The following is a 25,754-nucleotide window of genomic DNA, read 5'->3' as shown; positions in this document are numbered from 1 at the left end:
CTGAAAGAAGAGTTCCTATCAAGTGGTCTTAAGTAGTATTTACATGATTCTTAGACATTTAAATCAAAATGAATATATTTGTTTCTTGATGTCTCAGCCACCAGATTTCAAATATCCAGATTCACAACATCCATATGATTGACTAATTCAGTTTCCAATCTCATATTTTAGGAGCAGTAACCTAGCAATAGAGGGCAAATCTTGAGGGAGCAGAAATAGCCAGATGTTAAGGGAGGGAGCTTCTAGGAGGGCAGCATCCTGGGATTCACCAAATAGCAGTCAAGGAGAAGTGTTATTTCAGAGTATCCAACAAGGAACATGGCACCCACAGATGATCTCTGCCTGTTCCTCAAGAGCACAGATTATTTATTCTAAGAAGTGGCAGCTTTTTTTTTTAATTTTATGATCCATTTGGAGATACCATGGGGCTCACATTGAGCTGGATCTGTGTAATCCAGATAGATTTGTTAGAATGGAGCTATCAGATATACATATTTCAGGGTATTGTGGCAAGCTTTCTTTTTTTTCCTCTCAGGTCAGTAAACAAAATTAGTTTAAACAATAATAGTTTGTATTTCATTTATTGTAAGAGGTTCTGACCACATGATTGAAAAAAATTAAATATGCTTCATTAAAGGCAGTTAAAAATAGTTGTCCCATTCACCGTTTAGAAGTTGGTGTAGAATTAGATATAAAAATCCAAAGAAATGGTTTCGTGGTCTCCCAGGATCTATCCCAACTTTTAATGATGCATCAGTGGGAGTTCAAAACATGGTAGGAGGGAGGAGAAATGTGCTTTAGGAGAATTAGGGTCAAAACACAGCAAGCATTAAGCAGTTTCAGGAAGATGGCTGGAACATATTAGCCAGACACTCAACCCAAATTTCTCCCTGGAGTTCAAGTGTCATAATGCCATATGACAGTACACTTCCCTGTGATAATATGCCCTATACATCAAGTGGAATGTTCTTTGTGACAGCATTTGACCCCTTGTAACGGGTTCAGAAAAGCCCAGAGCCTTCAAAAAGCCTTATTCTTGAAAATAATAAAATATTTTTATAATCAACCTAATGACAAAATATTGTGGTAGTCAACCTAATGGTCCATATGTCTAGTCTTAACACTAGATTTTTTTTTAATTAATTAGATATCAAATGGGAAAATCCATTTCTAGTTCAAAGTATGTAAAGCTATTTAGAACTAAACAGCTTTTAATCAGTTGCTGTCTAACCAGATGAAAGCAGATGGAATGATTCAAAAGGCTATAAATGTATTTATAAATGCAATTAAGAGCAAAGATAATAAAACCAGCATGTTCTGCTCGAAATATAACAATAGGAACACCTTAAATTTGTTCAATTTATAAAATCCAGTCACATATGTGTTTTTGTATGACCCTCTCCATATCCCTGTGACTGTTAGGGCAGAAATTAGTATCCATCTTTCATTGACTCATGCAACAAACTTTATATCCATTTATCTACTCAGGAAATATTTATTATCTATACTAAATGATGTAGTGTATTGCCAGATACTAGGGTGCGACAGTGAACACAAAAACATTTTCTTGCCCTCGAAGAGCTTCCAACCTATTGTGTGTGTGTTTTTTAATGTGTTAGATATTAGAGCTACAAAGAAAAATAATATATGGTTACCACCTTCAAGCTGCTCCCCAAAATATCGTAATGATGAGGAACCTGGGTCAAGGAAACGTGAATTAGTTCACGTAAGGTCACACCATTCATATCCCAATAAAGTCAGGACTTCCTGACACGCATATGTCATTACTCCCATTACTTCTAAACTTCTCTTCCTTAGGAATAAATACAAGTGTCCCAGTGGGCAAAGTCAGAAATCACGAAACCACTTTTTAAAAGAATTAGTGAGTAGGACCATACATTACTTTAGGTAGAATTCTTATTTAAATTCCAGCTGTTAACATACAGTTTAATATTAATTAGTTCCAGGTGTAGAACCTAGCGATTCATCACCCACGTACAACACCCAAGGCTCATCACAAGTGCCCCCCTTAATACCCAGCACCTGTTTAACCCAATCCTCCTGCCCACCTCCATGTATTACTTTTAAATTACTTGCTGACTGTTGATATTTTTCAAGAGAAACTATGGAACTAAAAGAAACATTAAGGCTTTGTTTTATTAAGAATCCTTATTTCCTATGCAGTATGTTGTCTGTAGCATTTAACTGCAACAGAACAAAGCTTTAGACATTACAGATCTTTTCCAGGGCAAGTTTGAATGAAAATACTCATTTTGGGCAAATGACAAATGTTCTCAAAACTCCAGTCTGACAATTATAGAGCCAAATATCCTTGCTGAAATAGAGGAGGACACTAGGTAGGGCATCCCCAATATGGCAGAAACCTTGAACTGCCCTCTGAAGGGTCCAGCTGGCTTGTCCTGAAGTCTGTCCACAGCTTCAATAGCATTTGGAATCATTCCATCTAAAATATTCCCACTGAGGGGGGCACCTGAGTGCCTCAGTGGGTTAAAGCCTCTGCCTTGGGCTCAGGTCATGATCCCAGGGTGCTGGTATCAAGCCCCACATCGGGCTCTCTGCTCAGCAGGGAGCCCACTTCCCCTCCTCTCTCTCTGCCTGCCCCTCTGCCTACTTGTGATCTCTGTCTGTCAAATAAATAAAATTTAAAAATAAAATAAAATATTCCCACTGGGGATAGGGAGATGGTTTTATGTAGCCCATACCCATGATTGTACCGTGGGAGCTTTTTGTCAGAAAAGACAAAAGAAGGAAGGAAAAGGGATAGCATACCTCAGAACAGCTCATTTTCGTTTTCAGCTGTATTGTGCTTCTGCATTGTGGCAATTCCTCGGGCATGAACCAGAAGTAGTTATCAACTAGTAGATTAGTATGATTTACCTGGCAAGGCTGTAGGTCAGCTTTTTCTGGTTACCCTTTTGCTTTATGAAAGTGTATTTTCAATTTTGTCAAAGAGTCTTTCTGCCAGGGATACAAATGGAGAGACCCTTGCCTCGTCATTTTTATGGGATCCCCTGTGTGTTTCATAGTTTTTATGTGTTGTTACAAATGGGGCCAAGTTTTCCAAATGACAACTTCTCATTTCCGCTGACTGCCGCAGGACTCCATCCGTTAGCCAGCAAGCTCTTGGTAACTGCCTCTTCCCCTTTCTGTCTCTGGCAACAAGACCTTGTGCTGTTGACTTGAAGAAAATGATAGTGTTCTGCTTTGGCAACATCTGTCATTTATAGACAAGTGCCATCATAAATTTGGCATACATCTATCCAAATCCAGGAGGCTGAGATTTAGTATCCCTCATAAAATAATAGATTAACTATATTTATGACAAACATCTTAAGTCTGAAATTCTGGGGTACAATCATGTAGAACATAAATTGAGTCCCATCTATCTAAGAAGAACAGACCATTATACTAAGGCTCATATTTTCATGAAATATACATATATCATTAAGACTTTCAAAGTCAATTTAAAAACGGAAACTGCCTCCATCTTTGCCCATCCACCTTGAATTAGACAACAGCATCCTGCCAGGCAAGGCTAAAGGTTCTTAGATAGTTAAGTGTTTGTCAGACTCGGGAAGCCAACTTCTGAAACTTGTGAGGATTTTATATTGCTTCAAAATAAGACTGAGCATTTATTGTTAGTTGCTCCACTTCTGAAAACTATTTCCTTAGCATCGCTCTAAGAAAATGAACCAAAAGTTGAGACTCACTTCTGACCTGCTGAGGATCCATTAACTTATAATTTACTAGGGATATGTTATAAACCATTCCAAAAAGCAAAACCTCGACTATCTCCTCGTTAAGGCTTATATCACTATCAGAAGATTTTCTCATCTTCAGATGTATTTTAACTGGTATTCATCTCTTTTGATTACATTTATTTACAACCTTTCTGCATTGACAAGATATGGGAATATAAGAGGATTTTGTATGTACATCGAGTAATTTTGTAAATGCACCACCAAAAATGCCCCCTGAGGTTTTAACAAAGGTTATTATATATATTTTATGACATCCCACTTATTTGCTTCAGGAAGAATTCTCTGACAGTGAACTATTTTTTGAGATGGGTGGATGACCAAATAGAATCGCACAGTAAATATTTGTAGATTCTGTGTTCAGGGCACTGATACTAAGCACTTTGGGGAATTTCAGCCCAATTCTCACTGTACCCGACAAATTTGGCTTTATGGTATAAAACTTAAAGTGTTTTTCATAGAAACATTTATAAAATATTTTCACCTTCTCTGATTTCTTGCTCCGAGAATCAGGCTCACTGTTGTGGATACTGGGCATAATATCACACATTAATAGTATGATGCCCTCGTTTTTATAGGCCAGCTCTATTCGTAAAATACTCTGCAGTGATGAAAATGGTCTGTAATCTGTGTTATCTAACATGAGTACCATGAGCCACACGTAGCTGTTCAGCACTTGATACGTGGCTTGTGCTACTGAGAAACTGAATATTTAATTTTATTTAATTTTAAGTACTACACATGGCTACTGAATTGCACAGCACAACTGCAGACTGTGGCACTCTTTTCTCTTTAAGTAGCCATGACTCCAGAGAAGGCATTATGTTCTCTGAGCCTGTTTTCTCATATGTAAATTGGGAATAATGCTCTCCCTGCGTCACAGTGGTGTTTTATGGATCAAATGAAAAGATTTTGCAAGCACTTGGCAGAATGTAAAGCATAATAAAAATGCCCGTTATTGATGTTCTTACAGTTTTGGGGTTTTTCTTTTTGCGGAGCTATCCCTTCTTGCTGCCATCCATGAAAGGTGACAGGTGCCCCCTTTTTGGGCAGCTATCATTGTCCTCCTTTGTGCTGCACCTATTACAGTTTGTTCTAGAAAAACAGATCCAATCTTATTAGAATTCGATGCAAAAAATTATTTTAACACCCGTACTACTAATAATTAACATGTACTGAATGATTATTATGTGCCCAAGGCTAATATGCTAAATATCCTATAGATGCTAACTTACATAATGATATAGCCCTCTGATGGATACTAGAAGGTGAGGGGAAATGGTGGCTTAGAGTTGCTCAGAGAGAGGGTAGCTTCCAGCCCAGATTCTCTGCCAGGCAGCCCCAATTCACTACCATGCTGTGCCACCTTTGGATGAGGGTGTATAACTCTAACCGCACTGCTTTCTTAAGGTTATTTGAGATTTTTTTCACTAAGTGACACTTCTAGATGTCTGACACCTCAGAAAGGTTGTGTGATTTCTATTCCCACCATCTTTTACAATGGGTTTTATTTTTGAGAAATCAAGTTTTGAGTGTCTTTGAATGAGGACATACTAACCAGGGTATGATTTTTGAGTGTCATTTACCTACCTTGTACGTATAACGTAGTAAAAAGAGCATGAGCTTAAAGTTCAGACATATTAGCTCCCTTTCTCACTTACCAGATAACCTTAATCAAATCACGTTCACCTACCTGTTTCCCCACCTGTTAGACAGGAGGGCTAAGACCTACCTCGAGGAATTGTCAGGATTAATGAACCAATAATGGCAACCTCAGTGCCTATCACATAAGAGATACTCAATAAATGCTATCCATAAAAAAATACAACCGTTATTCAAAGAAATGTCCCAACCCCGCCATTTAACCTGTACTCCATTCCTTTGTATGTACTTGTTCTTTTATCTCATAGTAATTATTTACACTGCGTTTTCCTTCCAGACATTAAGGCTTGATGAGCGTGACTCTTCCAGTGGGACATATAAAGTTGTAGAGGGACCTTCTTGATCTTCCTCACATTTCTATAAATGGAGGAAAAGTCTTTTCTTTTTACTCATTCTCCCACTGGTTAATGTATCTCATCTGCTCTGACCTCCGCAGCTCCCGGTATTTCATCCTGCATGTGGCTGTCACATAGATAGCATATATTAAATTAATACCATTCAGAAGAATCTCATGGGGAAGCTGTAGCACCTTCTCTAGTATGTGGACAGGGCAAGAGGACACTGGTTAGCTCTTTTTCCTTTGTCTTCAGTAAGATGGCTACCCCACCTCATAGGTCGGCAGTCTGCACTATACATAAATACGGTACTAAAAGAAAGGATATCCCAACACATCTCCATTTGTGGAGGGAGAAATCTGGGTGCTACCTATGGAGAAGCAGCCCCACCTGGAGCCAGGGTTGGCTACTGAGCAGGAGAGGGAGAGTGTGATCAGAATAAGAAACACACTCCTGCCTGACAAGTCCTTGCCAGCATTTATGTCAGTAAATGAGGAACTTGTCAGCTCTAACATTTTATTTCTGGCTTCTTGTAAAAAATTTTCTCAGTGTACAATTTTTTAAAATAATTTTTGTATGCTATTAACTAGTTAGCCTCTAGAAAATATGTGCTTTGTTTTCCTTCAAATATGAAATGACATAAATACTAGAATTTCTTGTCATAATAGAGATTATTTTATTCTTTGCTTGCAAATATTTGAACTTCTGTCATAGTTTTATGATTTTTTTTTTTACTCATTAATCTAGCAAAATGGCCATATTTAAGTTAAAACAATTTGTTTTTCCTACAACAATATCTTTGTCTTGGTTCTCTGCTATTAAAGAAAATATTTTTACTAAGTGGGAAATTAATTAAGGTATCACATTTTGAGTTAAGGAAAAATTATTTATTTTATTCTTTCAACAAAAATTTTATCCAGTCCTTTGGTTAATCCATAAGATTAAATGTCCAATAAAAGTTTTTTTGATGGGCGCCTGCATGGCTCAGTTGGTTGAGCGACTGCCTTTGGCTCAGGTCATGATCCCAGACTTCCAGGATCGAGTCCCGCATCGGGCTCCCAGCTCCTTGGGGAGTCCGCTTCTCCCTCTGACCTTCTCCCCTCTCATGCTCCCTCTCACTCATTCTCTCTCAAATAAATAAAGAAAATCTTAAAAAAAAAAAAGTTTTTTTGAGTATTTTGAAAAACCACTAGTAGATATCTGTTTATGTTACTTATGGCATTTTAAATTGAGAGAATCCTTTTAGAAAGCAATATCACAGTAAATTTAAAATACATAAAAATGTTCATTCCATTAGACCAGTAAATTCCTCTTCCTATAATTTATACTAATGAAATAATCCTAAATACAAAGTAAAAAAAATAAAATGTTACATTTGAAAATGCCTACTGTAGCAGTATTCGTATTAATGAAAAGTAGAAACAAGATGATCAGTATCAGGGAAGTTATATCGATAAAGTACTTACACTCACTACAATATTATGCAGCCTTAGAGTAAATGAAAGCAATATGAAAAATGCATGTAATACACTAGATCCAAAGTTAGAAAATGGTTTGTTCATGCATGTATTTATTTGCATGTATTTATTAAGCCCCCACGGAATACAGTGCATCATGCTAGGTACTAGGTATGTGATAGTGAATCAGGCAGACTTGGGCTGTGCCCTCCTGAGAGCATACAGTCTGGAAGAGCAAATGTTGAACAAATAATGACAAGCTAAATGAAAAGAGAGGGGCGCTGACCTTGTCCACGGAAAGGAAGTCCTAGGCAGAGGATTTAAACTCCCTCTGCCTGATGGGAAAGAAGTTAGCCTTGCAAACAGGGGCCCAGGTTTCAGAAAGGAAAGAGAAATTCATCAGAAGGACCAGTATGCCACAGGACTTAGATGTGAAAGACAGCCTGGTTTAAATACCTGAAGCACTGAGAGGACTCTTGGGAACAAGGAAGGGAATTTAGGGTGTTGGTAAAAAAGTGGTTGAAATGATGGCTAGGAACAGAAGGAAGGCAGCATGAAGTGATGGGCCTAAGCACAGAGGTTCTTAACCTCTCTGGTGCCATGGATTCCTGTGGCCTAGCCTCTTCCAATGACTTGATGAGTTTATTATATGTCTCAGGGCAGGATGGAAAAGAAATCTGTAGCTAAAAGGCCCCATGTCACAGTATTCCTAAGGGATCTAGATGATGAGAACCTCTAGATGAACCCCTTTGGTTGCCCAGGTCTCTTGAATTAACATTAGTTTTAATGTTAAAAGAAGACACTCTATGGTCAACAGACTTTCTCCTGCAACCGATAGGCCTTAAATAGAAAGTTGGCCTTGACAATATCATAACAGAGCAGCAGATTGAATTTGGGCACAAATGCTAGATTCAAAATGTAAAAGTATGATTGGCTTTTGCTGTGTATTTTTAAAAGGACTGGTAGCTTTCTTACACTTGGGCAGTCCAGCCCCTGAAAGTCAGCTGTCTCCTTAGGACAGACAGTATCCCGATAATCCTTAAAGAGTGGCCGCCCACAGCCGTCTCCCTGGAGCAGCCTGAGGCAATGAGCTCATTTGAAGAAAGTAGTTTTTTTTTTAAATTTTTCTCGATTAAATAAAGATACATTTTTTAAGATGAAGAAAGACACTGTGTCCTCAATACCTCTCAGGCTGACCTTTCCCTTGTCTAGTCAGTCTACCTAGAGCTTCAAAGCTAACCCCTAAATTCTGCATCTAGAGAGGGAAGAGGTGGGAGGAGCAGAATTCACATGTTTTCCCTTATACCTTGTGAACCAATGTTTCCCCTGTAAAGGGCCATTCATTTAGAAGGAAAAGAACTTGCTTCTCATTCTACCTCGAAAATTAGTTTTTACTCTTAGTCCTGGCTTTTGAATCATTACTGGACCTACTCCCTGAGGGACTTGATTTGAGTGACAGGAGTTACTTATTCTATTTTCCATAATAAAGCTGCCTTAGAAAGAGCTGTTTCACATCTCTCAGTGACAAATCGGAAAAGGGGCAATTTTTCAACCTGAAGAAGTTGAAATATGATTTCTCTATTGTACAAGTCAAATGGCTGGAAAACTATACAAAATAGGAGAAAGCTGTTCATTAGTTTCCAGCTCTAGCAAACAAGCCCTCTTTTGTGCTCCCTTAGAAAAGTGACATGTTCACTAGAATCCGTGCCAGCTCATTGATACAGAGTGTGGGCTGCCAGCTTTTAACAGGGAGATACTTGGAGATGCCACTGTTTTATATCTGAGTGTGGGACTGGCAGGTTCTGCTCCCCAACAAAGTGGCATGAAGGATGACAGGGCAGTTGTCATGCAGAGCTGGGCAATGACTGTCATTTCATTGGACCACAAAATCACTGCAGGGTGCAGCCCAGTGGCCAGACCCCAGCTGACACAGGCTTCCGAAAGGAAAGAGCGGGATATCTTAACTCGGGACCTCAGTCTGGCAGAAGACAGTACAGGGACTATTTTGAACTTAGAAAATTGGTCTCCTAACTTTCATGGGTCCTAAGTTACATCAAATAAATAAGCTTTTGTTTTTGTTTTTTTTAAAGTAAGGACCTAGAGGGGTGCCTGTGTGGCTCAGTCAGTTAAGCGTCTGCATTTGGCTCAGGTCACGATCCCAGGGTCCTGGGATCGAGCCCCGCATCTGGTGGGCTCTGCTTAGCAGGGAGACTGCTTCTCCTTCTCCCTCTGCTTGCCACCTCCCTCCCCCGCTTATGCCCTCTCTGTCTCTCTCTCTGTCAAATAAATAAATAAAATCTTGGGGCGCCTGGGTGGCTCAGTGGATTAAAGCCTCTGCCTTCGGCTCAGGTCATGATCCCAGGGTCCTGGGATCGAGCCCCGCATCGGGCTCTCTGCTCAGCAGGGAGCCTGCTTCCCTTCCTCTCTCTCTGCCTGCCTCTCTGCCTACTTGTGATCTCTATCTGTCAAATAAAATAAAATAAAAATAAATAAAAAATAAATAAATAAATAAAATCTTTTAAAAAATAATAAAGTAAGGATATATAGATTCTGATTCAATGAAGAGTCAATTTTATAGACAATTTTCCCTGATTCCAGGATTAGTCTAAAGGCCAAGATATGAAAATCAGTCATAAAAATAGTTAATTAGGAATTAGCAAGCTTCACAGTGATCCACCATGTTTGAAGAGGCAGAGTTTCCGGGCTTTAGCTGGAGGCATGGTACTGCAGCCTTAGATGGGACAGCTGACCCAGTGTGTAATATTTGAGTGCTCTGAGAATTTTTAAGACCTTTTTTTTTTTTTAAGATTTTATTCATTTTGTCAGAGAGAGAGAGAAAGAGAGAGATCACAAGTAGGCCAAGAAGCAGGCAGAAGCAGAGGGAGAAGCAGGTTCCCTGCCGAGCAAGGAGCCCGATGTGGGACTCGATCCCAGGATGCTGGGATCATGACCTGAGCCGAAGGCAGCCACTTAACCAACTGAGCCACCCAGGCGTCCCTGAGAATTTTTAAAACTAACTTTAGTTTCTGTGTCTTTTCTTGGCTACTTGTGTCTCTGGGCTCGTAATTGATATGACAGACAGTACTCTGTTTTGTTTTCCACGTCTGCAAAATGGCATAAGCCATATAGGGAATGCTTTCTGTTTCCAAAGGTTGTTTAGCTGTTCACCCTCCAAGTGAGGCATTGAGATCAGACATTTTCCAACAAAGAAGTCCTGTGACTAATAAAGCAAGTCAACCAACTTAGTAGGTGTTGTGAGATAAACCAGTCTGCACTATGCTGGGTAATGCTTGGGGACATCTGGAGTTAGATCAAATCTAAATGAGGAAATCTACTTGGAAGTAGCTGAATGGTGCTAGAAGACTCCAAGTGTACTGGGTCAGTCTCGGGCCATGTGGCATAAAGGTTATGGGCCTTAGGGATCTGAGTAGGTCATGAGTGCTATCATCACTAAGATACAAAGCCTGCAAAATGTCACCTTCAGTAATGGACATCTATTACCTAAAAGGGTGGAGAAAATGAAATAATGGCATAATCATAGTACTTGGAATTTCTTAAAGAATATTATTGCATAAATATATCAATCATGTAACTGTTGACAATTCAGATGAATATATTGAGACGTTATTTGTTAATGACTGCTTACAACATTGCTAAAATGGGTTGTTCAGCTACAAACATAAGACCCACAGTGTTGCTATGACTGAAACCTTGCCATGAGAACAGGATATCCATTTACTTGCAAAGAGGATGGGCTATACTTTGATTCTCTTTTGTTTTCACAGGTGCTTTAGATTTTTCTGGCATAGGTACAGGCTTGTTGTTTCTGTGTAAGCTTATGTAGGATTCCTAATAAAGAAGATAGTAAAATAGTAAAATCTATAGATTTGTTCATTTTATCAAATCAAAATAATGGACCTGACACAATGTACCTGTTGTTATGATTCTGCCCTTGTACATGTCAAGGAGACCCATTCTTAAGAGAATTATTTCAACCTCAAATGACATTAAATATTGATTGCTTATATATATCTCCAACAATGATACAAGTATTTTACGTAATCAACAGCAGAAATGTCTGTTCTCTCTATATTTACTTCACTTTATGATTTAGCTATTAACAGTGAATTTCTGGTATTTTTACTTGTGAGGCTAAAAGGCATTGCATTGAATTGAACATTCCTTATTTCAACATACTAATTGCCCACCTATAGCTTTCTGTACATTGGGCACAAAGATGAATTAGGACATTGTTGCAGGACTCAAGAATCTCTCTATCTTGGTAATAACTGTAACTGTGGAAAAATTATAGTTAATGCAAGATCAAAATATAATTATATGAAGAGGATTATGAGAGCACAGGCAAGGAAAGGAAGGAGGATGTGAGCTTAGGGACTAGAAGTTGCAAGATCTAGAAAGAAGTTTAATGGCAATCCACAGAGGATGAGGGCCTGAAATAAGGCAGTGGCACATAATAGATGCTAAAGAAATGCCTGCTGGATAAAGAGTGAATAAGGCTGATAGAAGAAATATTTAGAAGATAGTATCAATAAACTTAGGTCATTCGTTAAACATAGAGGGTAAGAGAAGGAAGAATTTAAGAGTCATTGCTGACAGTTCTGATGTATAACTAGTAATGTCATTGAATGATAAGGGGACTACTTGGTATGGCCCCTCGGTGGAGATCATTCATTTAGTATCAGGCAGGTTGAGTTTGAAATACCCATGGAACATCTAAAATAGATGTCCCACAGACTCTTAGGGGAAAAGGATCTTGAACTTCCTGTGAGGAAGGTAGAAATTTCACCTACAGATTTAGGAATCTATGTCAATGTGGTAGAAGTTATTAGAGTGAATTAGATCATATGACATCTGAAAGAGGGTAAGGGCGCCATCTTGAGGAATGCCAACACTAGGCAAAAGAATAGGAGCTGATGAAGGGGACTGTGGTAGACGTTGAAGGAGAACCAGGCAAGGCCAGTGTTTGTGGACATCTAGAGGGAAAAGCACTTCAAGAAGGAATTTGGGGCCAATACAAGAGAAGACTGAAGAGAGACCATTGGTTTTTCAGGTAGGTAAGGGTAAACAGGAAGAAAGGAAGTAGAAGACCCACTTCACATGGCCACTTCAAGTTCTGCATCAAAGGGAAGACAGGTGGAAGACTCCAGGAATGAACCATGTCAGGGGATGACTTTTGGAACACGGAAATTTCAGCATTTTGTAAACAGAAAGAAACTATTAGAAAAAAAAAATAGCCAGAACTATAAGAAATAGAGAAAAAGTGTAAAAGATAGACAGATGGAAGCATACACCTTTTCCTCAGAGATGTAAAGAAAATAGGGGCAAATGGAAGAAAAAGTAACATCAGGGACAAACTCATCCAGCTTCCTCATTTCTGTAAGAAACAACACACCAGATGTTTGCTAATGAGGGGCTGGTGATATTGGTAGGGAACTTAAGAAGAAGGAAAAATTTTCCATGGGGAGGCTGACTGTGTTTATTCCCCTTATAGAATCACTCTTTTCCTTTTTGTTTGTCTTATTTATTGACCTGTTCTTCAGCTATATAAGTTTTCACTATATATGTTTCTAATTTAAGCAAATCTAATCTGTAAGATTATAAAATTTTAAAATAAGGATAGGTGGTTATTGCATTGCCAAGAGAGCCCTGCTTTCAAAAAATTCTTTAAAAAAGGGGAAAGAGGGAAACAAACCATAAGAGACTATTAACAATAGAAAACAAACTGAGGGTTGCTACAGGGAGGTGGCTGGGGATGAACTAGATGGGTGATGGGGATTAAGGAGGGCACTTGTGATGAGCACTGGGTGTTGTTTGTAAGTGATGAATCACTGATTTCTACTCCAGAAACCAATATTGCACTGTATGTTAATTAAGTAAAATTTAAATTTGAAAAAAAAACACTCTTTTAAATAGTGCATTCAAATTAATACCAAGTTTTCCAAGATCTTTTTGCACATACCTTTCAGGAAAACATTTAATAAATAAAAGGGGGGAACTGACTGTTTTTTCTGATCATTATCTGCAATGTTGGTTTTTTCTTCCTGCTCCTTTAGACAGGTGCAGACCTGTTATACGAGAAATGAATGCCCCTTTCTTTGTGCGTCTACCAACATAGTGATGCTCTAGCATCTGTACACCTCTTATTACATTTTGTTTTGCAGAGAACACCAAGGTACCAAATTGGCTTATTCATCTTGCAGATTGTGTGCTGCTGCCTTCCCCCCTGCCCCACACACAAATCCATTAACTGTCTGAATGCAATTCCACTTTAAACTTTTAAAATATCTGTCATCAGTTGGTGGTTTCCATCACTTTTACTGTGTCAAATGTGTAGATAAGGAAGGGACAAATGAAGCCAATGGTGAGGAAGTCTTCCAAGCACACCAATCAACAAGCATACAGGTTTGCAGTGTTTCAGGGGCTTGGGGTTTTTTGGTTTTTTGTTTTGTTTTGTTTTTGTGTTTGTTTTTGTTTTTTTGGTCTGACACAGAGCACCACAGGCTTTTTAGCTTCACTTCTCACAAGCGTGCACAACTCGTAAGGAAGCACACACTGTGACTGACACCCATTAATTTCTCATTATTCAGAAAGTGGGAAGATAAAACAGGAAAATTATTTCAGAATTCCTTATGAAAGTGAGCTAACTTGATTTAATAAGTGGTAAGCAGTAATGCGGACATTGCTTTGTTTTTTTGGAACAATAATGAGATGTTGGACAAGGTGCTTGTGAATGCAAGAAAGAATATGACCAGCAGTCTTTTCACTGCATGTCTCTGTTGCTAATTCTTTTTAGTGAAATATTAAGTATAAAAAGGAAAATGTAATTGTACAAAGAAGTGACCAGCAGTATATTTCAGTGACCTCAGAAAGCACAAAGAACAATTCTGTTAAAGTTGTGGCCTTGGTTTCCTGAGCACTTTTCTCAGGCTAAAAAACAACAACAACACAAGATTTGACCAAGCATTTCACAAAAGAAGGTGTATAATTGGCCAATAAAAATAGGCAAAGGTGTTTAATACCATCAGTCAGTAGAGAAATACAAATGAAAACCTGACTGAGACACCGCCACACCTCCACTTGAACGGCTAAAACCAAAAGAACCGACAGTACTGATACCATGTGCTGGGGAGGGTGTACAACAGCTGGAATTCTCACACATTGCTGGCAGGAATATAAATCACAACCATTTTGGAAAACTGTCTTTAGAATCTACTAAGACTCAATAGAGATAGATGGTAGATAGATAGGAGAGAGATGGCTAATGGCCCAGCAATTCCACTCCCATGTATATTCATTGAACAAAAATGAGTATCTATGTCTACCAGAAACACATATAAATGGGCTTATGGTAGCATTATTCAAAATAGCCCCAAACTGAAAACATTCCAAATGCTTATCAATAGCAAAATAGATTACTGGTGGCATAGTCATACAACGGAATACTCTTCAGCTCTTAGAAACAAAGTTCTATGTACAGCAATGTGGATGAATCTCATAGACACGTTGAGTGAAAGAAGCCATACACTTGGCTTCTGTGAAGTTCAAAAATAAGCAAAACTGATCTAAGTTGATAGAGATGAGAATGGTGGTTACCTTAGAGGGAGAGGGAGTATCAGCTGATTGGAGGTTCAGGGGAGCCCTCTAGAAAGGTGGAAACATCTACAGCTTTATATCTTATGTATCAGTATCTTGCATCCTGTATTTCCTACAGGTCTTATATCTTCTGTTCAACAAATGTATGCATATGTATAAATTCATTAAACTTTATGTACTTTACAGTTTATAAGTTATACCTCAGTAAAAAAAGAAATTAAATGGTACAGATAGTAACAGTAACAACCACATTAGTTTATGTGAAAAATAAATGAGATAATGAATAGAAGTTCTTAATGCAGTGCTTGGTCTATAGTGAGTATTCAATTCATGTCAGCCATTGACTTGGGATTATAATTGTTACTTCTGTCACTGTAAGATATAACTTCCTGGAGCGATCTTTAGGCCAATTTGTTGCTTTACATAAAAGCATACTTCCCTGAATAGTATTGAGGCTCAGAATTCAGCTTCTAAGAACCATGCTCCAAACAACATTACTAGTTGTGTATAAGAGAAAGCCTGTTGTTATGGTAAAGTTTACTTCTTATTATGGCTAAAATTTTTTTAACTGTCAAAAATGCATTTAGTTCAAAAGTTTGCTCCCTTTCAGAATTAAGAATTTTTTTTAAAAAATCACTTTGAAACACAAATCATCATTAATCCTATGAAAAGATATTCAACCCTTTTGATATAAAAATGCAAATCAAATTAATAATGAGTTATTATATTTCATCTGTCAGATTGGCAAAGGCAATGGATACTTCGGCTGATAAAGACACAGAGAAGCTGGCACACTCTACGGACAGAGAGCTTTGAGAGTATTGTGTAGCCATTCTGGGGCACAATTTGGTAATGTGCATCACAAGTTCAAAAACATACATGCCCTTTGTGCCAGTAATTCCCCTTCAGAGTTTAGGTCCTGAGGAAATTATTAGGCAAGTATACAGAGATGTCTATATACAATGCTATTTATAAAACCAGTTTACTGAATTTATGAATTCAGTGGAGTAAACATGATTGCCTGTTTCCTCTGTTGACTATCCCTTTTTTTCATTCGTCAAAGACATCAGATATCAGAAAGTCTGGTCTTACTGAAACTTAAAGCTCTTACCCAACTGAACACTTCCTTCTTCCTGTCTCAGCTTGGGCCATGGGAAGGGGCACTGTCTGCTCTTCCCTTCTTCCCATCCTGTAATATCTAGTGCTTGCCCTTTCCAATTGTTACAGATAGGAGTAGGAACTAAAGAAGAAAGGACAAATGTTTTTGTACTTAATGACAGTCATTGATGCCCTCTGCATGGTAGGTGTCCAGACGCTTCCTCTCTCTGGAGGACCATGTGTAAGGTCTTCATGTGGTTCTTCCAATCCTTCTGTAGGTCCTGCCACCAGAGAAGTCCACTCCTCTGCCTCTTGCTGCCAGGGTCCTGATGCTCAGCCTTCTTGTCAGTTACCAGTAACAGGGATTAAGCCTGACTGCCTTTCAAGATGTCCTATTGACTCAAAACTCATTCAACCTTGATATGCCAAAGTGAGATTATAGGTCCCTCAACTTCTGACCATTTTTGGTCCAGCTCATCTGTCCCCAACCTTCCTTTTCCCTACTTCACCTGGTATGAGGGGCAGATGACTAACATCCGAAGTTGCCAGACTGAAAAATGAAATGCCAGTGTCCTTTCTTACATGTACTTCTGGTTTTACTACTTTGGCTAGATTGAGGAGCATCCAATCAGGACAGAAGCTCATGATGTCAGTGAGTCCTCTGATCCTTAGATAATCTAGGAAGTGCATGATAGGATGTTGGTAACAGAATAAGTTCTAGTACCTCATAGAAATGCTACACGTTTGTGTCTGGGGGTTTCCTTGGGGACTTATTCTAAGATGCTGAGATACTTGATGCCAATTGCTTTCTGTTTGGGCTTGTGTCCTTCATTCTGAGGCAACCAAACTGCCATTTGGTATATTTTTAACATGGTAAAAGTGCAAACCAGAAATAACCCAAATATCAAAGAATATTAGTTGAATAAATTATAGTACACCCATATAAGTAAATATCATTTGTTATAAATCGTGATCGAACTCTGCATTTACTGACCTAAAAAGATATTATTGATTTATTGCTAATTGAAAAATGTTAGTGTCCTCATGTTTCCATCTATTCACATATATCTATTCACCTGTCTCTGTCTAGTCACATATATTATTAAGTAGTGTGAAGTAACAGTTATCATAATAATCTAGGTCAAAGGTTGGCAAAGTAGTACCTGTGGGCTAAACATAAATAGGCAGCCTGCTGCCTATTTTTGTAAATAAAGTTTTATTAGATCACAGCCACGTTGGTCGCTGCTTTCCTGCTATAATGGCAAAGCTTAATAGTTGCAACAGAAACAGTATGACCTACAAAGCTTAATATATTTTTACCATCTGGTGCTTTACAGGAAAAGCTTATTTTAGGTGATGGAATCATGGGTGATTTTTTAAAAATGTTTGTCTGACTTTATTTTCTACACTGAACACAAATTTATTATATAACATATGTATCTGTTATTAAACCATTGAAACCCGATTAGAAAAAGCTTAGTAACATTAAACTGAAGAGTAAACCTTGTAAGTGGAATCATAAAAACTGGTTATAGCTTCCAAAGTTCTACTTCAAAATATAAGATCTATAATGTAGTTCTAGTATTTCTTTGATTGTTTTTTAAATTAAGACATATAGATGGACATCAGTCTTCTAGTTACCAACAGGATTAGTTTCTGAAAGCTGCTTCCAGAACCCCTGGCATGTTCTCTTCATCTTCTGTGTTAGCTTATTAGTCCTCTGAAGCTGTGTTTGAGGAATATAGTGCTAAGTTTGATGAATAGGTGGGTTAAACTAGGTAAAGTTTTGTCGTAAAAAATAGCTGTGACGCATAAGTTTTGAAGACTGATTTCCTTCACCTGGTTTACTGATTAGATATGAAAACAGTTCAAAAATGGGAGGTTTTCAAAATGCTTAGAACTTTGGAAAATAAGTAAATCAATGTGGAACCTTCCAGGACAGCTACTTTGAGGAATTAAATTAGCTTGGAGGCATAAATTACAGATATTTGTTTTAAAGGGCAATTCTGATATAGCTAAGCAAATTTTGCTTCAAAGTCTTGTAGGATAAAACCTGAAGGCATTTGAGTAATCAGAAAATAATGAAGGCAGTCAGAATACCTGCTAATTAACACTAGGTGGGGGAATACTTGAAAATGGAATTCACATGAACCAGAAGTTCCAGATGACATGTATCTTTATTAAAAGAAACAGAAGTAAACAGTACATTCATTAAACTTTCAAATACACAAAATAAGGAGGCTTTTAAAAAATGCCAAAAGAAACAAAAATAACAGGATGGATTTTTATAACAATATAAAACAATTAAAATGAGAAATAAAAAATTTGGCTTTGAAGCTTATAAATTTGTACATCTGGAAAGAATTCCAAAATTCAAATACATTATTGTATTGACGATTTTAGAATCTGCTTTATTGACTACCTGGTATCAATCCAATGGCAGAATTCCCCGAATATGATGGAACCATTTACACATTTTCAAGGTCAAAATTTATCCCTGTATTCACAGAGATTATGACTCTGGCCTATCTAGAGGATAAAAAGTAAAACATAATTTATGTAAACATACCATATCTCTTAATATTTTTAAAGGAAAATGGCTTCCCTTGTTATCCATCTTACGAGTTTTAAGATATTGTCCACCTTCTGATTCAACTCACCTTTATAATAATCTCTCATTACACCTGTTGCCATCACCTATGCTGAGTTAGCAGGTATTCAACAAGCAACCCCCAAGCTTTCTAACACCTAAGCATTTCCTCATGTTTCCACCTCCAACCGTTCCCTTCTTACTCCTCACCTCCTCCTATGCTTCTCTAAATCTGACCTTCAAAACCTGGCCAAAATATAACTTTGTTTATGAAGAATGTCTGTTTTTTTCTAACCAGAATTAATTATTTCCTCCTCCGTGCTCCCATGCCACTTACCAGTTTCTGTCATAAATTAGAGATCTCTGAGTGACTCTCTCATTTTCCCTGCTATACTTCTATTTTCTTAGTCTATACCTACTTTATTCACTATTCTCTTACGTGTCTAGCACATTGTCAGCAACTAGCATCTTGTTAATATGCATTTGTTAATGAATAAATGACCTCTTTTGAAAAGGAGATATGGAAAGGAAATGTTTAATTTTTCTTAAAGAAACAGGAACAGAGAGAAAAAGAATTCTGTCCATCTTCTCTGAATCAGATGATTATTGAATAGGCTAAATATTTTCATTTAAGGCAGATATGCTTTAAAACTAAAGAAAGCAACAGCTTTACCACATCTGCAGTGACTACTGTATGCCTTTTATAATGTTAATGCCATATGAAGTCCACCCTTTGTACAGGAAGATGAATATATTACCCAGTGAACAGTTAGAGAAAACATCATGCTCATTTATGCCACCTACTAATCTGCGGGACATTATTCAATTTTGAGGAGCCTGAGTTTTCTCATCTTTAAGATAGGAATAATTATTTTCAATCCTACCTATTTCACAAGTTTGTTTTGAGAGATAATAAGATAATGTAAGTGATCGCACTTTGTAAATTGTAACATTCTATATAAATATAAGAGGATATGAGGAAGATCAATATAAGAGACAATAAAATAAATACAAACAAGAGAAAGAATGAGTAAATAACTAAAACAGGTCAGATTCTTTAGGAGAAATTTATTTGAAACATCTTATGAAACGCCCGAAGCAAAGATTTTGCTATGCAATAACTTGAGTTCCATCACAAAAAACTAAGTAATTCCATAGGGGCAAATATTAAGATTACTGAATTATTTCATTGCTCTGTGAGTTCTGTAATACTGTAAAATCATTGTGAAGGATCCTTATAGATGAGAGAGTTCCAAGACTTAAACAATCTTCAATCTAATTTACTTACTGTTACCATTTAGGAAGACTGATTTTATTTCCTTCTCTCATACTACGAAGGTCAGTTTAGTAAAAGTCTAAGATCTTTTCCATCATACTTCATGGCATCCTGAAGTTTTAATAAACTTGCTGAAAAGGAATATACATTGTGAGACCCAGGGATAAAAAAGGAACCTGAGCATTTACTTATTCCAAACACCATCCAGATCTGGAATTCATCTATAGAATCCCTGCTAGTCTTGACCTGGATGTATCCAGTGCAGGAAAAGGAATGGAAATCAACTGTTGATCCTGAAATCAAACTGGTAGAAATATGATCTCCCATTATTTTTGATGCATATCAAACCTTTGGCTTTGCCCCATCTGCAGAAAAGACACACACTATTGTGTTGCTGTTCCCCTACTCTTTCCCTCTTGGTGATCCAGGCCCATGGTACACAGATCTAAATTAGCTAGGACAATTAACAAATACGTTTTCAGTTTTAATTTCCTTCCCCTCTTAAGAGTTTGTCAACACATCAATGGACATTTTCTGCGAGCACCAGCTCTACTCAACTTAAATGTGTGATGGATTAAGCTGTTGCCTAAGAAGTTCCAGTTTCTTTCCCAAAGGACCACTGAACAGAACCTGTCTTGAATAGCAAATGGACCCTGAAGAGTGAAATTCTGTTAAAGTCACTCTGAGCCTTCTTATAGCTTGCAACATGGGCCTTGAGAATTAGAAGCATTTAGAAGCTACATGATCAAAATGCCAAGATGTCTATAAATGATTTGGCTAATCCTCATATGTGCTTATGGTTAATGTCATTACTTAAAACTTAAAATTTTAGGGGCGCCTGGCTGGTTCAACTGGTAGAACATGTGACTCTTGATCTCAGGGTTGTGAGTTTGAGACCCATGTTGGGGGTAGAGTTTATCAAAAAGCAAAACAAAATAAAAAAACACCTTAGAATTTAAACTGGTGGGCGTAAATATAATGAATGAAGTCTTTGCATCTTGTATTTTAAATACATTGCTTTGCCATTCAAAGAGCAGCAAAAGCTTAACTAACCATAACCAAAATTAACCATGTTTCTTCCCTCACCTCTATCCCAAAACCCCAAAGTTAAAATGCTAACTTAGTATAAAAATTGAATTTTAACTTTATATTCATGTCATAATGAAAGCATGAATAGTCAAATGAAACTACCATTGATGAATGACTTATTTCACATTACCAACATATCATGTACTCGTATTGGAAAGAAGTTAGTTTTCCTCTACATTAAAAACTTCCCTGGAGCATAATTTACAACTCAAGGATCTCAGAAAATTACCTGCTACCAGTGGAAGGGAAAAAAGTCATTTTTCATAAGTCCTCATAATCTTGGGGTGAGGTGATATTGGAAACTGATGGCATGGAGTTCTTTTTCAATCAATTTCAATGAACTAAAATCTGTGCTGGAGATTAAAACTATATGCGGAAATCCATTTTCTATCGTTAATTCCTCTGTGTCAATTTTCCATGTGTCGATACAATATATGAAGCTTCAATATGATCTCTCTGCATCTCTCTTAGAAGACAAAGGGAAGCTAAAAGTCAACAGTTGCAGTCAGCCATCAGGCTCCGAAGGGGGCTCCTATCTCCTCAAATCTGGCACAGCACCCTTGCCACCTGGAGCAGCCACTTCTCCCTCGAAGAGCACAAATGGAGCTCCTGGTACTGTTTCTGAATCAGAAGAAGAAAAAGCCAAAAAACTACTGTATTGTTCACTATGCAAAGTGGCTGTGAACTCCCTGTCACAGCTAGAGGCACACAACACAGGTTAGCAGCTATCACTTGAATTTAAATAGTGTTTATAACAAAACCCAACTTTTCCCAGCAGAATACGGTATCTTTTGTTGTTCAAACGTTAGGTTTGTTCATTGTCTTCTCTGCTTTTTTGATTCAAAGGAGTGATTTTAAGAAAAGTGTGATATAATAATTTTGGAAGCAGCAAGGCAAAAGTTTAAAGCAAATTGGAGATAAAACTTGCTCTGTTCTTGATTTTTTTCAAAAGCATCTAATATTTCCCAAAACTCATTACGGTGAAGTGACAGAGATGAAGACAAATATCCATGCACAATATTCACTGCAACACACTTAGAAGAAAAGGGAAACAATTTAAAAGTCCCTCAGTAGGGTAATGTTGAATACACTATAGTAATCCAAGAGAGATAATATATTACTCAGTCATTAAAGTATAATTATTTAAGAAAAGTATATTATTTGCTGTGAAATTTTCAGCATATATAACTAGTATGCTCCCAATTTTGAAAATATGTATATTTTTAGTATATAGACAAAATAAAACCCGAAAAAAAATAAAATGATAACCATGGTTATCTCTGAGTGGTGAAAATACAGGATAATCTTTATTTTTTTATGCTTCTCTATATTTTACATATTTTCTTCATAATATACTCGTTTTCCCCCTTTTTACACAAAAATGTGTTGAATAATCAGCCTGATTGTTTATAATAAATAAAAAGTGTTTATAATCAGCATTAAAATGATTTTTTTTTAAAGCAATGAGAAATTTTTTAAAGCAATGAGAAGATAAACTTCTCAAGGATAAGAAAACACAGAGCTATACATATATTCTATTCGGTTCTTAAATAGCTATTTACTTATTATATGTCTCTTGCTGCCTTAGGTTCTAAACACAAGACCATGGTTGAAGCTCGTAACGGGGCTGGTCCAATTAAGTCCTATCCTAGACCTGGATCAAGGTTAAAGATGCAGAATGGCAGTAAGGGCTCAGGACTTCAGAACAAGACATTTCATTGTGAGATCTGTGATGTTCATGTTAATTCAGAAATTCAACTCAAGCAGGTAATGTATCTTGAATTAGTATTCACTGTTGTTTGGGTCACCACTGGCTTGTGTATCTAATCTATATAATGGTTCCCGCTATGCTCACGGATAAACTTACTAATCTTTCTACGATGTATACAATATATGATGTACAGGTGCTATGGAAGAAAAAGTTAGTACCAAATACTTGTGCATCTTTATTATACGTCAGATCTGGGCTAGGTGAGCACAGCATTCAACCTGGAGTTTGTAGTCAGTCAAGCAGGAACTTCTGGAAGACCAGATGTTCAGCCCGTCTTTCAAAGACCAAAATCTAGCTGGGGAGACAGACTCATCAGTCATAATGGTAAAAATGGGCCAAACAGGGTAAGTACTTCAGAGAAAGGAAAGGAAGAGAAGCATTACAACTGAGTGGGGAGCAGGTCTGAAGCTGAGAGCAAGGTGGTCATAGCCTCACCACCTTGGACCTGCGGACCCAGAACTGGGAATGGAGCAACCCACTACCTCTATTTAGGAAATACATTTTACATGGAATAAAGTAAAGCTCACATTTAGATTCAGCTAATGCATCCAACCTTTTTCAGCACATTTCTAGCCGAAGGCATAAGGATCGAGTTGCAGGGAAACCACTGAAGCCGAAATACAGCCCTTACAACAAACTCCAGCGGAGCCCAAGCATTTTAGCAGTAAGTTCACCTCACCTGCTCACCTGTTTTGTGGGTCCACCTTAAGGACTGTGGGTTAGGAGGGCCTGGGGACTAACTGGCCCTGAAAGGTTTTGAATTTCAATAGCCCTCATAGACAGAAGTTTAGAAGGAACTGCTTAGTAGTCCCTGCTATAGGTCACCTTGAAGGAAGCTGCTTTAGAGAAGAGAAACTGAACCTCTTTAAGAGTTAATACCTCATTCTTTACCAGGACCTTTTCAAAAGACTACCTTCTTTAACATATAAAGAAAAATAAAGGCTCAGGAACAAAGACAAGTAATCCTGAGGAATCCTGGAGTGTGTTGAACCTGGGAAGAGGGCTTGCCTTCCTAAAACAAAACTCCATCCATTTAATACCCTCCCTTCTAGAGACTCTCCCTCTCCTCCCTCCTCCACTCCCCTTTCACCCCCCTTCTCCAGAAAGTAAAGTGGGTGTTTGTGTTACTGTCTCTTAACTTGTCTAGCAGGCATGTTGCTATTCAGCCTGTCCTACCTGCTCTCAGTATGTGCTGTTTTCAGTTTCTTTGCAAAAATACCCAGGGGCGCCAGCAAGAGATGTCATGTAAATACCCAGATGGATGGATTTCATAATCTCCCTGGGACTCAGCCCAGTGTGGCATTCCATTTGAGGTTGAAGTGGGATTGGCCAGCTGGAGGCGATGCTCCCGGCTTCTGCAAAGCCTCCATCTGATGCTGCAAGCAGGTGTTACCTGCATTAAACAAATCCAATGTGCAAAGCGTCTCCTGATTGCAAAAGAGAGAAATTAGGGATTAATTTCTTACTTCACAGGAAGATTCCACCTTGGGATTCCTTTAAAAGGAGAACGCTTCTAGCACACTTAGGATCATTCCCGTCAGAAATTTGAGTTAGCTGCAGTTTTTCAGGGAATACTCTTTAAGTGGCCAGACAGGAGCACACTGACTTTGTTTTCATGCCGCTTACAGGGCCCCAAGGTCCCGAACCCCAGTTACCTCACCCAGCGCAGCTCTTCAGAGGGAAGGTGGAGGTCAGGCATCCTCCGCCCCCCGCCGCCCCCACGCCCAGAAAACCTCTCCCTACGCTGCACTGTGGGTTAGGAGTAGTCAGAATTTTAAACTGAGCTCCATTATCTAAGCAGGAAACCCTCGGGAACGTTTGCTTTTTCTTTGTGAGAAGAAGCGGCACAAAATAGCTTTAGTATCTACTCAGAGAGGCTCTGCCCCCGCCCCCTGCCACGTCCTAGTCCCCAGGGGCAAAGACCACAGAAAAAGAGTTGAAACGGGAACAGATCGAAGCAAAGGTATGCCGCGAGCCTCTGAGAACCAGCTCTGTGAAAATAATTTCTTGACTTCGGAAAGGCACGATCCTTTAAATGCTGACTTCTGAGCGCGCGTGTCGCGAAAAGATGTCCGCGGTGCTTATTCAAAACCCTCTCCCCACCCCGCCCCCGGTGTTTTCGCTCCGTCAGGCAAAACTTGCATTCCAGAAAGACATGATGAAGCCTTTGGCCCCGGCCTTCCTGTCCTCGCCCCTGGCGGCGGCGGCGGCGGTGTCGTCGGCGCTGTCGCTGCCGCCCCGGCCGTCGACGTCGCTCTTCCAGGCGCCAGCCATCCCCCCCGCGCTGCTGCGGCCCGGCCACGGGCCCATCCGCGCCACGCCCGCCTCCATCCTCTTCGCGCCCTACTGACAGCCGGCGCCCCGGGCCGCCGCCGGAGCAAGGCCCGCGGGGTGCGGTGGCGGGAGCCTTCGGTGTTGCGGCCCCCCACCTGCCCCGGCCACCAAAGGCGGCGCACCACCCCAGCCCCGACTCCAAAGACTAGCAGCTCACTAGGCTCAAGAGTGCTTTTAGGGACCGCTCCCACCGTTAGGGACCCGAGCAGCCCAGGCTTTACCCCCGCCACTCCCCCATTCGATCTGTGTCTCTGAGATAATTGGTTTTTCGCAAATGTATGGGTCAGAAAACAAAACAAAACAATGTATCTATATACCATTCGCCAACTCCTTTTCCATGGGTGTGATCTGGCTTAGAAACGATAAGGAATATTTTCCTGACAGACTTGAAAACTAGGGTCTTCCTCACACGTCTGTAAATAACTCTGGAATCCAACGGGGCACATTCTAGTGTGGAACAAAACTAGATGACCACAAGTGCTTACTTGTGGATACCATCTTACCAACGGATCACAACCTTTTCTTTTCTGGTGTACTATTGTCGACAGGGATTGTGTACTGTTTTAGACCCAAGTACTGTTGTATCCTGTGTAGTACTAGTTCTGTATCTCCTGTCTGAATTCAACATTTTTAGTTGCTGTGTAAATGTTAGGAAGCAAAGTAGCTTTCAATTTTCTCTTTAAGAGAACAAAAGATAAAGTAATGTATTTTCTTTATTTCACGTTTTATTTGGTGATATTTAAAAGAAC

General features: G+C 38.8%; 1 protein-coding gene across 1 annotated transcript in view; it reads left to right on the top strand.

Moving 5' to 3' along the window:
- Positions 1-25,021, top strand: part of LOC111144321 (zinc finger protein 385B) — a 313,226-nt gene extending 288,205 nt beyond the window's left edge. The window contains exons 7-10 of the mRNA XM_022498569.1: positions 21,372-21,617; positions 22,489-22,667; positions 23,234-23,335; positions 24,803-25,021. Of these exons, the coding sequence (XP_022354277.1) occupies positions 21,372-21,617; positions 22,489-22,667; positions 23,234-23,335; positions 24,803-25,021 (746 nt within the window). The remainder of the gene's footprint in view (positions 1-21,371; positions 21,618-22,488; positions 22,668-23,233; positions 23,336-24,802) is intronic.
- The last annotated feature ends 733 nt before the right edge of the window (positions 25,022-25,754 follow it).

Source organism: Enhydra lutris, unplaced genomic scaffold (genome assembly GCF_002288905.1).
Source record: "Enhydra lutris kenyoni isolate GAN:26980312 unplaced genomic scaffold, ASM228890v2 scaffoldscaffold1, whole genome shotgun sequence".
In the NCBI taxonomy this organism is placed as follows: domain Eukaryota; kingdom Metazoa; phylum Chordata; class Mammalia; order Carnivora; family Mustelidae; genus Enhydra; species Enhydra lutris.
The sequence above is the reverse complement of the archived record's forward strand: the minus strand, read 5'-3'. Positions and strand labels throughout refer to the sequence as shown.